Source organism: Chlamydomonas reinhardtii, chromosome 2, assembly GCF_000002595.2.
Source record: "Chlamydomonas reinhardtii strain CC-503 cw92 mt+ chromosome 2, whole genome shotgun sequence".
NCBI classification, from domain to species: domain Eukaryota; kingdom Viridiplantae; phylum Chlorophyta; class Chlorophyceae; order Chlamydomonadales; family Chlamydomonadaceae; genus Chlamydomonas; species Chlamydomonas reinhardtii.
This window is the reverse complement of record NC_057005.1, coordinates 3,265,891-3,282,407: the sequence shown is the minus strand read 5'-3', so window position 1 is coordinate 3,282,407 and position 16,517 is coordinate 3,265,891. Positions and strand designations below refer to the sequence as shown.

General features: G+C 66.5%; 2 protein-coding genes across 3 annotated transcripts in view; both read left to right on the top strand.

The window, feature by feature from the left end:
• Positions 1-53: 53 nt before the first annotated feature.
• CHLRE_02g095081v5 (uncharacterized protein) lies at positions 54-11,764 on the top strand. Of its 2 annotated transcripts, XM_043059549.1 has the most exons (20): positions 54-454; positions 822-998; positions 1,263-1,333; positions 1,681-1,792; positions 2,103-2,206; positions 2,680-2,759; positions 2,984-3,069; positions 3,572-3,748; positions 4,131-4,226; positions 4,494-4,718; positions 5,157-5,255; positions 5,611-5,755; positions 6,063-6,136; positions 6,532-8,460; positions 8,761-8,859; positions 9,285-9,429; positions 9,692-9,831; positions 10,058-10,123; positions 10,437-10,577; positions 10,755-11,764. In XM_043059549.1, the coding sequence occupies exons 1-20, from the start codon at positions 173-175 to the stop codon at positions 11,397-11,399; spliced, it is 4,893 nt and encodes a 1,630-aa protein (XP_042927182.1). In that variant the 5' UTR covers positions 54-172; the 3' UTR covers positions 11,400-11,764. The 2 variants fall into 2 exon arrangements, with proteins under 2 accessions (XP_042927182.1, XP_042927181.1); XM_043059550.1 differs by lacking the exon at positions 10,058-10,123.
• Positions 11,765-12,263: 499 nt separating this feature from the next.
• The window catches only part of CHLRE_02g095080v5 (uncharacterized protein), a 10,022-nt gene continuing 5,768 nt past the window's right edge, over positions 12,264-16,517 (top strand). Inside the window, exons 1-9 of the mRNA XM_043059548.1 lie at positions 12,264-12,627; positions 12,950-13,010; positions 13,709-13,788; positions 14,020-14,112; positions 14,532-14,634; positions 14,946-15,016; positions 15,402-15,530; positions 15,934-16,083; positions 16,384-16,458. Coding sequence (XP_042927180.1) covers positions 12,505-12,627; positions 12,950-13,010; positions 13,709-13,788; positions 14,020-14,112; positions 14,532-14,634; positions 14,946-15,016; positions 15,402-15,530; positions 15,934-16,083; positions 16,384-16,458 — 885 coding nt within the window. The 5' untranslated portion in view covers positions 12,264-12,504. The remainder of the gene's footprint in view (positions 12,628-12,949; positions 13,011-13,708; positions 13,789-14,019; positions 14,113-14,531; positions 14,635-14,945; positions 15,017-15,401; positions 15,531-15,933; positions 16,084-16,383; positions 16,459-16,517) is intronic.

Genomic DNA, 16,517 nt, shown 5'->3' with positions numbered 1-16,517 from the left:
CCCAATCCGGCGCCCATTCCACGGCCTTCGTCGTTTTCTGACGTTTCACTCGTAGTATTGACGTCGTTTCGACTACTTATCGCTGAGCCATCCAAAATGTTCGAATCCTAGAGCACTTTCGCGGTTGTTGCGAGTGATCTTTGCAGTTCGGGAGACGTCGTCGACGGGCGCCATGGAGTCCATTAAGGGGCATCCTGAGTATGTCGAGACCGTTTTCGGAGAGGCTATCGTCGCGCGTGACGAGTCGCTGGTTGTTCTTGCGGGTGCATCCGGACTGGGACCGCCCGACCTGTGCTGGCTCCAAAAGGCACCAAAGAGCGCACTTACTGGAGCCACTGGCGAGGCTAAGGGCTACTACCACTATGTGCTGGGCGGGAATGCATCATCGTCCGCGGCTGTCGCTGCGTATTTCGCTACGCTGACAGCCATGGTGGAGCCGCCGACGTTCCTTCAGGTACGCATTGCTGGAGTTGGACGGGGACCAGGAGTGATGCCGGCCTCGGAGTGTCGCGCGTTTCCGGTTTCTATGTGTGTGAGGGTGGCGCGGCGACGGGCGCTCACCCCACGACCGCGTTGCAGCACGGCTCTTCGTCATAGCACGGCCGGGCGGGTTACTACGTACCCAAAGCCCACAGCACACGGGGCCATAGTAGCGCCATCCTCGGAAACTGCCCGCCTGTCCCAGGCGGCCAAGCCGCTTGCTTTGCAACACGCCCTTGGGTCTCCCCCCCACGGGCGTCTCTCTCCCCCTCCTCCCCCCCCCCCCACACACACCTCTCTCCCCCCTTCCCCCTCCTCCACCTCTCCCCCTCTTCCCCCAGGGCCTGTTCTCCACCAGCGAGACGCGCATCGAGCGCGGCTTCTACTGCTGCTACGACCCTCTGTCTCGGCTGGACGTGCGCTGCGAGCTGTGCATCCCGGGCGGCGTGGTGTGCGGCGCGCTGGACTGCGAGGGCAACGTGCACGACGTCACGCCGGACCTGTGGCGAAACTGCGTGGTGAGGCGGAGGGGAAGGGGTTTTGGGGGTGGTGAGGCGGAGGAGGAGGGGGTGGGTGGGTGGTGGAGGGGGGGGAGTTGGAGGGGGAGCGGTGGGGCAGGGGGGTGGTGGAGCGCACGCGCACGAGGGCACGTGTGCAACTGCAATTCCAGCGCACCTGGGATTTGGCAGTCGTTCACCCCCCTCCCCATTCCTGGTCCCCCTACCATACCTGTGATTTGCTGACTCCGTCCTCCACATGCACGGCTGCCCTCCCCTCCCCAGGTGGCTGCCTTCCTGCGCTCGGAGCTGTACGACGCGGAGCTGGTGTCGTACAGCAGGGCGCCCGTGGCCCGGTGAGGAGGGGGCTGGGGGGTGGGTGGGGAGGGTGGGGGTTGGGTGAGGGGTTGCGGGGGAGGGCAGGGAGAGCAGGCGGAATGGGAGGGAGGGAGCGGAAGGGAGGGGAGGAGTGGGCAGGAGTGAAAGGAGGGGAGGAGTGGGCAAGAGCGGGGGGCAAGAGCGAGAGGGAAAGGGACGGCTGTAGTGTTGGGTGGACCGAGCCCGGTCACGTGGGTGACCCCGGGGGGATAGCTGGTTTACCGTGTAAGTGCCCCGTGCAGCCTTCTCACCCACTCACCCGCCCTCCCCCTACCGTCTACCACTTCCTTAACTAATCATGAATGTAACCCCCTCCACGCTGCAGCCACCCCCCGCTGCCCACCCCCTCTGACGAGTCGCGGCTGCTGAGTGCGGTGGCGGGGCTGTACGAGGACGGCGTGCTGCCGCAGGGGCTGGAGGCGCTCACCGTGGACCAGGTGGGACCAGGGGTTCGGGAGGGAGGGAGGGGGAGCGGTGGCGGGAAGTGGTAGACGTGTGTGTGTGTGTGTGTATGTGTGCGTGTGTGCGCGGACCAGGTGTGCGTGCGGGAGGAGGGGGGAAATGGCGGAGGGGGCACCACGGGGTGTGGGCCAGGACAGGGACGATGCACCTGCTGCGCTATGTCCTCCACTCCTCTACCTCCTCCCGCCTCCCCCTTGCTCCACCTCCACTTACTGCCCCACCTCCGCCCCCTACGCCTTCACTTCTTTATCAATCATGCATGTAACCCCCCACCACCACCACCAGGCTGGCGGCGTGGCGCCCGAGCACTCTGACGTGGTGCTGCACTGCCTGCTGCACTACCTGGCGCGCCGGCAGCGCTGGGGCACGGCGCTGGAGTTCTTCGCACGGTGAGGCAGGGAAGGAGTGAGGGGTGGGGGCTGCGGGTAAGGGGCCGGGGTAAGGGAGGGGGCGGGGCGGGTACGGGGGCGGGGGTGAGGGGGCGCGGGTGAGGGGGCGGGGGTGAGGGGGCGGGGGCGAGGGGGCGGGGGTAAGGGGCAGCTCTCAGTGTGAAGCACTGGGGTTCGCCGTGGTCGAAGAAGTGGGTTGGCGGGATTGAGGAGGCGGCGTAGGGCAGTGGGGTGGTGGTGGTGGTGGTGGATGGCGCCAGTGTCAGGGCCCTGCACTCTGCAGCGCTGGCGTCACGTCACCGCAGTGTCCCCTGTGCAGCGTGTGTAAGTGGGGCCCATCGCGTGCGGCACGCCTCGACCGTCCCTATCTCCCCTGCCATCCATTTCTGCCCTCGGTTGTCTTGGTTTGTTCAGTTTGGGCTGGTGTTTACAAACCCCCTCCTCGTCCCCCCTCCCCTCTTCCTCCTCCCCAGGCTGTGCTCCTCCTACCCGCCCGCGGCGCTGTACGTGGCGGCGGTGCAGCGCGAGTGCGGGCTGTACGATGACGCCCTGGGTGCGTGCCTGGGTGGGAGCGGGGGTTGGTGTGGTCTTGGGGGATGGGAGGGATGGGAGGGATGGGACGTGAAGTAGGGTGCGGGCGCGCGGAGCTACTATATGTATGAGAGCACCGCTGGACCATCCGCCTGCCCCCAAGATTGCCTACCGTCTACCATTTACCTAGCTAATCATGATTGTAACCCCCACCCGCCCTACCCGCCTGCCCGCCTCCTCCCATAGCCACGCTGTCCCGGGCGGTGGAGGAGGCGCCGGCTGAGCCGCTGCTGCTGGCGGCGCTGGCCACCGAGTGCTTGTACTCGGACCAGGTGGGTTGGGAGGCAGATGTGTGCGTGTGTGTGCGGGGGTTGTAACACCAGCCCAAAGTAAATTGCCGGGGCTGCAAACATGGTTGGGAAAGCGGTACAGGATGCACTGAAGACTGGGGGCGGAGCGGGGGCGCAGGTGTGGGTGTGGGTGTGGGGATGGAGTGCAGGGTGGGGATGGCAGTGGGCATCGCCAGCCTTGTACCAGGCACCAAGCGGAATCGCCATCCGCGACATCCCTCCGGAACCGTCGCCAAACCCCAACTCCAACACCCTACCCTCCGACTTCCACTTCTAAATCATTTACCTTGGCCCCCAACCCATCATAAATGAAGGCCCCATTCCTAACCGCACCCTCCCCAACCGCACCCTCCCCAACTCCTAACTTTCTCTTCTTCTCAAATCAGTAGTAAACCCAGCCCGCCCCCAACCAATCACGACAACCGCCCCCTCCCCGCTGCCCCGCCCCCCCTTAATTAATCATGAATGTAACCCCCCCCCCCAGCTGGAGGCCTCGCTGCGTTTCGCCACCCGCGCGGTGCGGCTGCGGCCGCCGCTGCGCCCCGCCTGGCTGGCTCTGGCGCGTGCGCACGTGCGGCTGGGGTCGGGCGGCGCGGCGCTGGTGGTGCTCAACCTGGTGCCGCCGCCGCCGCTGCCGGGCCGGGAGGAGGCCATGCTGCATGTGGGTTGTTTGGGTTGGGGTGGGGTGCGCGGGGTGGTGGTGGTGGGGGGGGCTCGGGGTAGCCGTCCTTGTGGGGGTGGGGGAGATAGTAAATCCATTCCCAAACGAACCAAGACCCAGAACCTAGAGCGCGGGGGGTGCTGGGCCAGACGCAGCAGTGTCGATGGGGCGCGGCTGTTTGTTGCGGTATCTTGGAATGGCGCAACTATCCTCCACCGCCAAATGGAACGCCGCACCTCACACGACAGCCTTACCAGTCATCTCCGCCCGCTCATCCACTGCCCCTCGCCCCCTGCGCCTCTCTGCTCACCCCTCCGCCTCCTCCGCTTCCTCTCTGCTCACCCCTCCGCCTCCTCTCCGCCCCTCTCCGCCCCCCCCGCAGGTGGTGGTTGCGCCCGAGCCCAAGTCCACCACGCGGCCCGGCCTGCCCGCCTACGACCTGGACGTGGCGGCGGCGCGGCAGGTGCTGGCGGAGGAGGTGAGGCGGGGGGGGGGGGGGGGAAGGGAGGAGGGAGAAGAGGGAGGGAGGGGAGGGAGGATGAGGGAGGGAGGCATGAGAAGGGGGGGTTAGTGTCTCCAACGTCTGGTTATCACTGGTGAACCAGGGTCTGAAACCAGCCCACAGGGAGGGAGGGAAGGAGGGGGAGCAGATAACGAGATGACCCCCGAAAGAAAGAACTCTGAACACACACACACACACAAACACAAACACAAACACATACCGTACACACATACACACACACAGGCCATCGTGCACCCGGGCATTGAGTCGGGCGCCGCCGCCGCGGCCGGCGGCGCCGCCGGCTCCTCCGCCGCCGCCGGCTCCACCTCTGCCGCCGCCGCCGCCGCCAACACGCTGCCGGGTGCGCTGATGGTGCCGCGCGAGCCGCCCGACGCCGCCGTCTGTCCGGACACGTCGCCGCTGCGCATCACCAAGGCCGTGTTGGCGGCTGTGTACACAGTGCTGCAGGTGGGGGGGAGGGGGAGAGGGCTGGAGGAGGGGTGGGGTTGTAGATACCAAGGCCCGAACTAAACCGATGCCCATGCAATAGAGCGGGGGGCGGGGCAGCGTTGTCGTCGGCTTCGTAGTTCAAGTGCAATCCCCTGCGGCCCCCTCTCCCTGCCCCCTGGGCTTTCTGGTGATGATGGGACTTGGGCATGTCACACCCGCCTACCCCCGGACGGCCGCTCATTTGGTAACGACTTTCCAACCCCTGGCATAGGGAGAATGGGGGGAGAAAGAGGTCGTATGACGTCTACCACTTCCTTAACTAATCATGAATGTAACCCCCACCTACCCCCTACCCCCATGGCTTCGTCTGCAGTCGTCAGTGGATCCTGTACCGCTTTTACAAACATCCTTGCAATCCCTCCCTCTCTGCCCTGCTCCCTTCCCCCGCCTGTTCAGGAGCTGGTGGCTGTGTCGGGCTGGGATGGCTTCCTGCAGCTGCGCGGCGGCGTGTTCGTGATGCATGCCGACAGTGACGTGCTCAGGGAGCAGCAGAGGGTGAGGCAGGGGGGGGGGGGCGGGCGCCGGGGCCTGGGGGGGGAGGGAGGGCTGTGGGGGTTGTAAATACCAGCCAAGCTAAATCAAATCAAGGCAAAGTAGCGGAGCACAGACATAGGCAACAGGGAAGGGCGGAGGGAGGAGAGGTGAATGGCGAGGGGGGGTCCAATGGGAGGGTTGTAAATACCAGCCCAAACTGAACCAAAACCAACGAGAACGAGCGAGGGGGAGGGGGGATGAAGGCGGCGGCAGCATGGGGAAACCTCGTGCCTGGGGACGAACACCTGTAGCTCGATTCCGCCTCCCACGTCCTCACCCACAAACCTGCCTCAACGCCTCCACACGGATCTAACAGGAGGCGGAGGAGCGGGAGGAGAAGCTGCGCCTGCTGCACCGCCAGCTGTCAGCCACACTGCCGATGTCGCCGGGCAGGGGGCTGGCGGCGGCGCCGCCGCCGCCAGCGCCGTACGGAGCCATGTCGCGCCGCCCGCCGCCCGAAGGTGAGAGAAAGAAAAGGAGTGGGTGTGTTGCGTGTGCTGTGCGTTGTGTTATAAACGAAACGAAAGCAGAATGAGCAGCCGGCGCCGTGTTGTCGAGCAGCCGTATGGCCGCGCGCTGCCCCACAGCCTTTTAATCCCCAGGCTCACAACTCGACCCCTGGACGTAACTCCCCTCACACATCGTTCCAGCACGCATTCTTCCACACATACACATACTTGCTCATCTTGTTCGCCACTCTGAACTCACACACATGTTGACCCCCCCTTAACTTATTTATATGAAACATGTACACAACCGCCCCCCCAGGTGTGGACTTTGAGTCGCAGCTGGACGAGGCGGTGGCCATGGGCCTGTCCGACTTCCCCGAGCACCTGGAGGAGGTGAGGGAGGGAGGGGGGGCAGGGGCGTGTGTGTGTGTGTGTGTGTGTGTGTGTGTGTGTGTGTGTGTGTGTGTGTGTGTGTGTGTGTGTGTGTGTGTGTGTGTGCGTGTGTATGTGTATGTGTGGGCCCGGGCACATAGCCCCCCCCCTGCCCGGGGCCCGTTTGGGCTTTGCACCTGCCCCTCAACAGCTCATGTCTGGGTGTCTGTGCACACCGCTGCGCGCGTGTGTGTTTTCACCGCCAGCGCCTAGGGCGGTCGTGCCTAGAACCCAACCCTCCCGCTCCTCGCTTCCCCTTCCCTCCATGGATGGCTACCCCCCCCGTCTCCCTCTCCCTCCTCGCTTCCCCACCTTCTGTACAAAACATGAATCAACCAACCCCACCGCCGCCACAGGCCGGCTACGACGATCCGCGTATCGCCGCCGCGCGAGAGGCACAGCGCCGCCACCTGCGAGCCATAGCGGAGCGGCAGGCGGCGCTGGAGGCGGCGGAGGGGGGCGCCTATGCCGACGACGAGGGCGGCAGCAGCAGCGGGGCCGGGGGCAGCGACGGCGGGGGCGCGGGAGGCAGGGGCCGGCGGCGGAGGGCCAGTCGGAAGGCGGCGGGTGCGGGTGCGGGTGCGGGGGCGGGGGCAGGGGTGGCGGCGCAGTTCCGAGGGTTGGGAGGGCCCGGAAGGGAGGAGGTGGAGGAGGAGGAGTTTGAGGGGTTGGATCCGGAGGAGGCGGCGGCGCGGCGGCGGCACCTGCGGCAGCAGCAGGAGGCGTTTGAGGCGGACCTGGAGGAGGAGGAGGCGGAGGCGGGCGGTGACGGCATTGTTGATGCCAGCGCCTTTGCAGCGGCAGAGGAGCAGCAGCAGCAGCAGTACCAGCAGGCGCAGGCGCACGCACAGGCGCAGTATGCGCAGCAGCAGCCGCAGCCGCAGCAGCAGCAGCCGGAGGTGCGGCGGGCACCGGAGATGACGGCGCCGGCCGCCGCCACCACAGCCCCGTCGCAGCCGGGCGGCGGCGGCGGCGGCACTAGCAGTTGGTGGGGCACGTTCTTTGGCGGCGGCGGTGGCGGCGGTGCGCCGCAGTGGCGCGAGCCGGGGCCGCTGGGCGAGGCGCGGGAGGCGGGAGGAGGAGGCGGCAGCGGCGGCGGCGCGCGCCGTTGTGGTGTTGTTGACACCGGCGCGATGTTGCAGCTGCACCAGCAGCACCAGCAGCAACGGGACACGGCGCACTTGAAGGGGAGCTTGCTGGCAGCACGGGCGGCAGGGCAAGCAGGGGCGGCGCCAGGCGGCGGGGGCATAGGGGCGGACGGGGAGTGGTGGTCGCCTGCGCGCGCCACAGCCGCCGCCGCCGCCAGCAGCAGTGGGCGGCAGACCGGGGCAGGCGCGGGCCTGGGTGCGGGCGCGGGCGCGGGCGCGGGTTGGTGGGGCCAGGGCGTCGCCTGCACCGCACTCGCGCCGCTGGAGCGGAGAGCTGGTGCGGCCGGTGTGGCCGCAGGCGGCAGCGGCTGTGGCAGCGGCTGTAGCAGCGCCTGCGCTGGTGTCGCCAGCACCAGCCACGGCCACAGCAACAATGGTGCCAGTAGCAGTAGCAGCAATACCGGCAGTAGCAGCACGGGCGCGGGTGCGGGCCTGGCGGCGGCGGTGCTGGGACGGCTGCTCGGCAAACTGCGGGAGGCGCGGCAGCGGCGCGGCGCGGCGTCGGCTCGGCGGCGGCTGCAGCAGCTGCGGCTGGCGACGGCGGCGGAGCTGCTGGCCACGTGCCCCGAGCTGGCGCCCTACCGCCCGCTGGCGCCGCTGCTGGCAGCGGCTGCGGCTGCTACTGCTACTGCCGCGGCGGCGGGTGCTTGTGGGGGTGCGGGTGGTGTCGCTGGTGGTACCGCGCTTGTGCACAGCGCACGCCGCATTGCGGCTCCGTACGGCTGCAGTGGCTGCGGCGGCGGAGCGGGCGCCAGTGTCGGCGGCGGGCCCGGCGCAGTGGCGGAGGCCACCACCACCACGGGAGCCGAGCACGGAGCCGCCGCGGGAGCAGCCGCCGCCGCCGCCGCCGCGGGCGCCTCGCCGCCTCCGGCGGGCGGGCACCGGCCGCAGCTCGCCACCGGCGCCACCATCGGCACCAGCACCGCCAACCCCGGCACCGCCGCCGCCGCCTCCTCCTCACAGCAGCAGCAGCAGCTGCTTCAGGCCGTGTCGCCGGGCGGTGGAGCAGAGGAGGCCCACGGCACTACTCCGAGCGCAGCTGCGGGGGCGGGAGTGGGTGTGGCTGCGGGGCAGCAGGGGCCGCTGGGCAGCGACGGCTTCCCGCTGGTGCTTCAGAACGCCGACGCCGACCGACAGGTGTGGCTGTTTGAACGGACGTGGATTCGCATGTGTGTTTAGAACGCGTGCTCGTGTCCTTGTGTGTCACCCGGGTGAACGTCACCTCCCTCAACCGCCCCTGCTCCGCCCCTCCCGCCCCGCATCCGCTACCCCTCTCACCTGCCCACCTCATCTCCACCTCGTCTCCCTCCCCCTCCCTCTCCCTGTTCTTACTTGCTGTCCCCTGGCTCCCCTGCTAGCATCCTGTTCCCATTGTTGTGAACCTTGCAATCCCCTCCCTCCACGCGCTCCCTCTCCCCCTCCCTGTCTTCCCCCCAGATGGTGTGTGAGGGCCTGGACGTGACGGAGCTGGGCGCCAAGCGGCTGTGTGTGAGGTGGCTGGACGAGCTCATCGTGGCACTGTGGCACGACCTGCAGGTGGAGGGGGGGGAGAGGGTTACATTCATGAGTATTCAAGAAGCGCCCGGGGGCTTGCCAGGGTAAACATTGGGAACAGGATACAGCAGAGAGGCTGGGGTAAAGCAGCAGGCGGGAGGAGGGAGTAAGTGGTGGCCACGAGTCGGCGCCGTGCCCGGTGGCCGGTGTACTGAGGCTTGGGACGTGCGGCACGCCGGCGCGAGGCCCGGGGGCGCGGACACGCGGGTAGCGGGAGGCAGGGCAGGGCAAGGCAACGGCTTGGGCAAGGGCGTGGGCACCTAGCCGCCCTCCTCCTGCCTTATTCCGCCCCTTCTCCTCTACCCCCTCTACCCCCTGGCTACAACTCCACGTCTCGAGTAATCATGAATGGGATCCCCTACTACAACCCCTCCTACCTCCTCCGCCTCCCTTCTACCCCTCTTCAGGCCTTCCTGGACTGGAAGGCTCTGGACACGGAGCTGGCGGAGGCGGGCTGTGCAGGCAGCCACGCCGCCATCGTGGCCGGCATCGCGCCGCCGCCCTCAGCCGCAGACTACGCCCGCGCCAGGGAGCAGCAGCAGCAGCCCGCAGGTGGGCGCGGGTGGGCATGGGTGGGGGGGCATGAGTTAGTTGGGTGGGTGGGTGGGAGGGTGGGAGGGTGGGGTGGGTGGGTGTGGTTGGGATGTGGAAGGGACTGCTTTGCCACCTGGCCTAGCTTCTACACCCAACCCTATAGCCAGCTGCCGCACTCGGCGAGCGCGCGCTCAAGCCATCCTTTCCCCCATCCTACGCCCAACCCAGTATTCATTGATTAACTCTGATTTACTGCCGGCCGCGCGCGCCCACGCTGCAGACGGCTCCGGCGCCCCGCCGCCTGTGCCGCTGCCGCCGCCTCCTCCCGCGCTGCCGTCGCTGCCCTGCACCGAGTGGCTGCGGCGGGCGCTGCTGGCGGAGCGGCTGCACCACGAGGGGGACGCCCTGGCCGCGTACCAGGTGGGGGCAGCGGGGAGGGGGAGTTACATTCATGAATAATTAAGAAGTGAAGTCATAGGCGGGTACAGTTGCAGCGTAGACGCGGGGGGAGGGGGAGGGGTTGTAAGTACCAGCCCACACTAAACCGACACCAACTAAAACGAGCGGGGGTTTGCAGGGATGTTTGTTGGAAAGGGGCACAGGATGCACTGAAAACTGCAGACGGAGTCGTTACCACATCGGGGAGGGGACAAGAGGGGATGGGAAGGGGACGGGAGGGGATGGGGAGGGCGATGCCCTGGCCGCGTACCAGGTGGGGAGGGAGGGGACGGGGACGGGGACGGGGACGGGGACGGGGACGGGGACGGGGACGGGGACGGGGAGGGACCGGCGACCCCTCTACCCCGAGTGGTAGGGACACGCAATGCCGGTTGCCCCCGGCGCTTCTGGGGCTGGCCGCTTGGCCTACTAGACTCTGCAACTCCCCCCGTTCACGGACAGCGGTAACGACGCGCCTGCTGTACCACTGTGCCGGTTACAGCTTCACTTCCTAAGTTGTCATGAATGTAACCCCACCCCTAGCGACTGACTAATCCCGCCGGGGACCCCACCCGCCCACCCCTCAGGCCGCGGTGATGACACCGCCGCCCGCCCCCGGCTCCACCCCGCCACCGGCCACTAGCGGCGCCGCCTCCGCCCCCGCCTCCGCGGTGTTTGCGGCGCTGTCGGGCGGCGGCCCCGGCTGCTTCAGCGCGATAGCCTGGGAGGTGAGACTGAGGCGGTTGTGTGTGGTGGTATGGGGTGGTATGGGGTGGGGTAACTACGGGTACCGTAATAGTTGCCTGTTAGAACCTTGTAGGTAAATTAGGTTGGAAGTTAGGACCTCGTTTTTATAACACACACACACACACACACACACACACACATACACCCGAAACACACAGGCCATCATGCGCCTGGCGCCCGCCGCCGAGCCGCGCGACACGGCCTGGGCGCTCCGTGGCGTGGCCGCCCTCATGGCCTGGCTGGAGGCCCGCGCCCCACCCGCCGGAGCCATCCCCTTCACATCGGGATTCCTAGCGCCAGGCGCCTCCGCGGCAGCAGCAGCCGCAGGCGCCGTGCGGGCTGCGCCCGCTGCCGCCGCCGCTGCCGCGGCGGCGGCGGCAGCCGCCGCCGCCTCCGGCGGCGGCGGCAAGCTGGCGGCGTGCCCACTGGTGGTGGTGCAGTGCTTGTATCTGGTGGCGGCGGTGCTCGGGGAGGCGGGCGTAGCGGAGCTGCTGGCGGCGGCGCCGGCGGCTGGCGGCAAGCCGCTGGCGGCGGCGGTGTCGGCCGCCGCCGGCGGGCGGCCGGTGCAGGCCGCCGCGGCGGCGGTGCTGCGGAATGCGGTGGCGGGCGCCGCCGCGGCGCGGGCGGCGGCCGCAGCGGCAGCGGGGGCGTCGACTTCGCCGGGGGCCGCCGCGGCGGCGGAGGGGATGGAGGGGTTGCCGGGCCCGGCGTCGCCTGGCGGCGGCGGCGGAGGGGGGGTTGAAGCGGAGGAGCAGGCGGCGGAGCAGGCGGCGGGGCACGAAGAACAGCAACAACAGCAGTAGCAGTAGCAGTAGCAGATGGCGTGTGAAGGTGGCACAGGTAGTGTTGACCCTGGACCGTTAATGAATAATGATGATGCGCGTATTCAGGATTCTCCTTCTTTCGTGGACCCCTCCGCCGCGCGATGCCGTAGCGCAGCAGCGCGCTCGAGGGATGCGCATTGTATTGAGTTGACGTGTGATCCTTGAACCGGCGATCGGCCGCATGGGAGGAAGCTGAGTTGCGAGGAGGAGCGGAAGCTGCGCGTGGGCCGCGGCCTGCTTGGCGGTCTGGGCTGGGTCACTGGGTGTGGGTCGTGCATTCAGGAGTGATTGCTGTGACCGTGTGACGGCTTCGACAGCTGGAACGTGTGTAACACTGTGTCCCAGCAAACCCGCAGACTCATATGACGTTCCCTCACTTCCAAGGGCCTGGGGCGGGACCACAGACCTGAGAACCGCCGAGACCCCCCAGAGAAGCGGCGTGATGTTGTTGATTGACACTGTGATACAATCTCAATCTGCAAGCACTCAAGCAGGACCAGCCCGACCAGGGACCGTGTCACACTGTGGCCAGGCCCAGCCACAAAGGTCCTCCGCGTCCCCGCCCAGGAATCCAGGGAGCGGGGGCAGGGGGGGGACGGGAGCGGACCCTGGGGTTTCGGGGGCCGCATGGCACGTGGCGCGTGGGTACCTACTAGTTGCCCACAGCACGCTTGGCAATGAATGTTGTTTGCAAACTTCCTTGCTGGGCCCGTTGCGACATAATGGCACGGGCCGGACCCGGCCCCACCCCGCGCCCCGCAGCGCGCGCCCAGCCGAGGGCCGGCGCAGGCGCGGGCCGCTCGGCTTCCTGTCAAGTTTTGGGCCCGCTGGGCCCTGATCTCAAGATTGCACACAAACGTCAGCTTCTGTTATCAATACATGGTTTATATATATGAAGCAACGGGCTGCAAGCGCCTACCTGCGGCGCGACTGGTCTGGCCGGGGGCCCAAACCGTCGCTACATGCAGGTATAAAAGCGGTCGAATTTCCAGCAAAGGTTCATTCATTTACACACTGTCCATATACCTAACTTTCGTAATAAAAACAGATCGAACGCTGAGGCCACTGTGCTGCAGCATACAAAATGAACCTCTCGAGCTATGTACCCACGGTTGCAATGCCGCGCCCCTCTTATCCGCTCATTCTAATAACGGCCACTGGCGTCCTGGCAGCGTGGCTCGGCTCGAAGGCGCTGCGCAGGATTCAGGTACATTCCACTCCGCATGCCACATGCCTCCCGGCCTTCCGAACCCGCCCGTGCCCTGCGCGTCGGCTGCCTAGAGTCATGCTGACTGGGACTGGGTTGACATATTGCTATAGTAGGGAAGATTTGGGGTGGGACGTTGCGCGCGGCCAGACCAGCCGAAAACGGCCTCGCCGAGCGGGCACGGCCACCGTGAACACGCGGCGCCCTCCGGCGCCTCCTCCCAAGTCCCAACACGCGCGTCCCTTTCCCGCCCCGTGTCGCCTGTTTCTTGAAATCAAGGATGCCGTCTCCTGCTGTTATTCTTTCTGCGCCCCTCCCGCAGTATGTGGGCAAGAACGAGCAGGTGCTTGTGAAGCGGCTCACGGAGAAGGTCGTGGTGAACGGTGAGCGAAAGAGAGAGAGCCCGGCGTCAGCATGACAGCCAGCGGTACGGCGCTGCCCACAGTTACAGTGACAGTGACAGTTACAGCCCGCTCAAAAGCGGTCGAGGTCCTGCTCCTCAACCTGTCCTACCTCTCACTGTCTCACAGATTGTCTCACTTGACCGGGGGCGGTTTGGGTGGCGGCGTTGAGGCGGCCTTGGGGTCAGGGGGTCAGGGTGCTGGCTGGCGGAAGGTGCTGGGGGGTAGCCGTACATGTGAAGAACGGAGTGACTGAATCATTGGGGTGGGGTTGTAAAGACCAGCCCAATCTAAACCGAACCCATGCAAAACTGCGAGGAGGAGAGTGTGGCTATGCTTCGGCAACCGGGGGGGGGGGGTCTAGATACCAGCCCGATTAAAACAAGACCAAGCCAAACTAGCGGGCCACAGGCAGAGGCGACAGGGGGGGATGTACGGCACGACAGAGCGAGGGCCTCAGACGGGAGGCTCGCCACCATTGTTGCCGGTTTGGTCAGGTGGGGGATATGTGAATGGAAGACACCCACTGGCACAGCCCGCATCCCCTCCACCCCCACCCCCATGGCCCCACACCATGGCACCCCTACCCCTGCGCACTGCGTAACGCCTACACTCCCCACCACCACCATACACACATATACGCACAAAACACACGCGCATCCACACGCCCAACCCCGCAGGCCCCACGGTGTTTTTCCCCAACCCGCTGACCACGCTGTCGTACTCCAAGCGCAAGGCCATCAACCTGAGCGCGCTGCAGGTGTGTGGGTGTGTGTGGGGGGGTGGGGGTGCAGTACATTCCTGACCCAAATGAGTCATTTTCTATATTGAGCGCGCACACACACACGCACGACACACGCACAATGCACAGCCCTGCATGTTCCTTCCTTATGCTCTCCAACCATCACCCACCACCACCACACGCACACACGCCCTCCCTCACACCTCCTACACCTGCCCCCCTGTTCCCCCCCTACACACACACCCGCAGTACGTCAAGGTGGACGACAGCCAGACGGGCGAGACGCGGGTGGTGGCGGGGCCGGCGCTGGTGTTCCTGGGGCCCTACGAGGCGGCGCAGGAGGTGGGCGGGAGGGCGGGAGGAGGAGAGGAGGGAAGGGAGGGGCGGGAGGGAGGGGCGGGTCGGCAGGATGGGGAGGGAGCAGTGGGGCGGCCGTTAGGGAGGGATGGGCTCTGAGGGGCAGTTGGGGTTGTGGTGCCGCGCCTGACATGGATGTGGGCTTGGGCATGGGCGTGGGCAGGTCTCAGCGCGCACCGCTGCAACTCACAACCGAGTATCTCGTACTCCTCTCCCCAACTCCCTCTCCTTCCCCCTGTTTCACTTCCCCTGCCCTGTCCCTATACTCCCCACCCACCCGCCACGCGGGGGGATAGATTCAGCTACCTCCCTCTCACCCCCACACACACCTCCCCGGCTCCCCTCCCCCTAACCTCCCCCTCCTCCTCCCCCTCCCCCTCTCCTCCTCCACCCTCCCCCACCAGGTGTGTGACAAGACGGTGCTGGGCGCCAACGACGCGGTGCGGGTGACCAACCGCACCAGCGGCGAGGAACGCATCGTGAGCGGACCAGCCACCTTCGTGCCGGGTGCGTGATGGGCGGGGGCGGGGGCGGGGGCGGGCGGGGCTGCTGCAGTGTTATTGCAGTGCTGCTGCTGTGCTGCTGTTGTTGGGGCATGCCTTGTGATGCAGCTAGCTTTGTGGCAGTGGTTGGGGTGTAGGTAGCTTGTGGTTGTGGTTGTGGTTGTGGTGTGGGGTGTGGGGTGCCGGGTCCGCTGGGGCCCACTTCGCACCGCAGCGCCCCACACCCCGCTTTCACCTCACCTCACCTCACCTCACCTCACCACCTACACCTACACCTACACTTACTCCTGCACCTACACACGCACACGCGCACAGGTCCTCTGGAGAGCGTGTCGCGGGTCATTGAGCCCATCACCCTCACCAAGAAGGAGTACGTCAAGCTGCAGGTGGGCGTGTGTGTGTGTGGCTGTGTGTGGGTGTGTGGCTGTGTGTGTATGCCCACACGGCGCCCGCCTGCCTCCGCCCTTGCCTCTCCCCAGGGAAGCACCCCACCCCGGAAAACGAACTTCCCCCTGTCCCTCTTCACGGCTACCCTCATGACCTTGACACCTCTCCCGCCACGCCCACGCCCCTCTTTACTACTCCTCCACCCACTTAATCGTCGGCACGTGTTTGTAATCACTCCGTCCTTCACATGGACGTTCAACCCCCTTACCCACAAACACGCACACGCACACTGGTTTGGTTGGGCTTGTATTTTCAATCCCCACACACACACAAACGCACACGCACACACACAACCACACCCTCACACACAACCACACCAAACAGGACAAGCTGAGCGGGCGCGTGTGGATTGAGTGCGGCCCCGGGCAGCTGTTCCTGCAGCCGCACGTGGTGGCGGTGACGCCCAAGGCCGCCGCCTACAGCCTGCAGAGCCACCAGTACATACGACTGCAGGTGGGGGGGATGGGAGGGGGAAGGGGAGGGGAAGATGAGGGGGAGGTGGGTGGTTGGGGGGTGGGAGGAAGGGGGAGGGGAGGGGGAGGGGAGGGGCGGGAGGGAATGAGGGGGTGGGGAGATGCGGGGGGAGAGGAGGGGGAGGGGAGGGGCGGGAGGGAGGGAGGGTGGCCGTTCATCATGGAAAACGGAGTGAGCAACATACAAGCATGAAGTGCCGACGTCCGGGGGAGAGGACGCGTGTGTTGTGGGGGAGAGGACACGGATTCGGTGTGCAGTCGTAAGGGGCAGGAGTGAGTCGCTTTGCCAAGGCGCGGTGGCAGCACTTGCACTCTCTTACAAACACAGCCGCGCGCTAACCCTTTCAACCTCCCCCCCAAAAAAACCCGACCCAACTGTGTAGGACACGCTGACGGGTGTGGTGCGTGTGGAGCGGGGCGAACAGCTGGTGTTCCCGGGGCCCTTTGAGGTCGCGCTGGACGGCGGCGTGGCGGCGTGCGTGGACCTACAGGCCTGGGAGTACTGCGTCGTACAGGACCGCACAAGCGGCAAGGTGGGAGGGCAGGTTGTGTGTGTGTGGGGGTGTGGGAGTAGTGCGTTTGTGGTGCGTGTGGGAGCTCGCGGTGTTTGTGGAGCTTGAGGTGCGTGTGGAGGCAGGCTTCAGCAGCAAGAGCCAAAGGCCGCTGCCGCCGGGTGTTGGTCGGGTTTGTCGGTGGCACACATGCGGCTTCGCCCTCCTCGCCTGACCTTGGGTGCAGGGGACCGGCAATGCACGTACGACGTAAAACGCCTAACGGCCCTGACCCTGTTTACCTCGTTAGCTTATTATCTCCTGATAACCCCATGCTGACAGATCCGTGTGGAGCGCGGCGAGAAGCTGGTGTGGTTGAGCGGCTCGGAGCGCGTGGTGGGCCGCGAGAAGGAGCAGGTGGGCGTGTGTGTGTGTGTGTGTGTGTGTGTGCGTGTGTGTGTGTGTGTGTGTGTGTG

What these genes read in the sequence shown, in the direction of transcription:
- CHLRE_02g095081v5 (XM_043059549.1), top strand. Translation starts at nt 173, where the DNA reads ATGGAGTCCATTAAGGGGCATCCTGAGTATGTCGAGACCGTTTTCGGA. An exon ending in GCGCTGGAGTTCTTCGCACG is followed by an intron (nt 2,207 to 2,679) that starts GTGAGGCAGGGA and finishes CCTCCTCCCCAG; the next exon opens with GCTGTGCTCCTCCTACCCGC. An exon ending in TCCCCGAGCACCTGGAGGAG is followed by an intron (nt 6,137 to 6,531) that starts GTGAGGGAGGGA and finishes CCGCCGCCACAG; the next exon opens with GCCGGCTACGACGATCCGCG.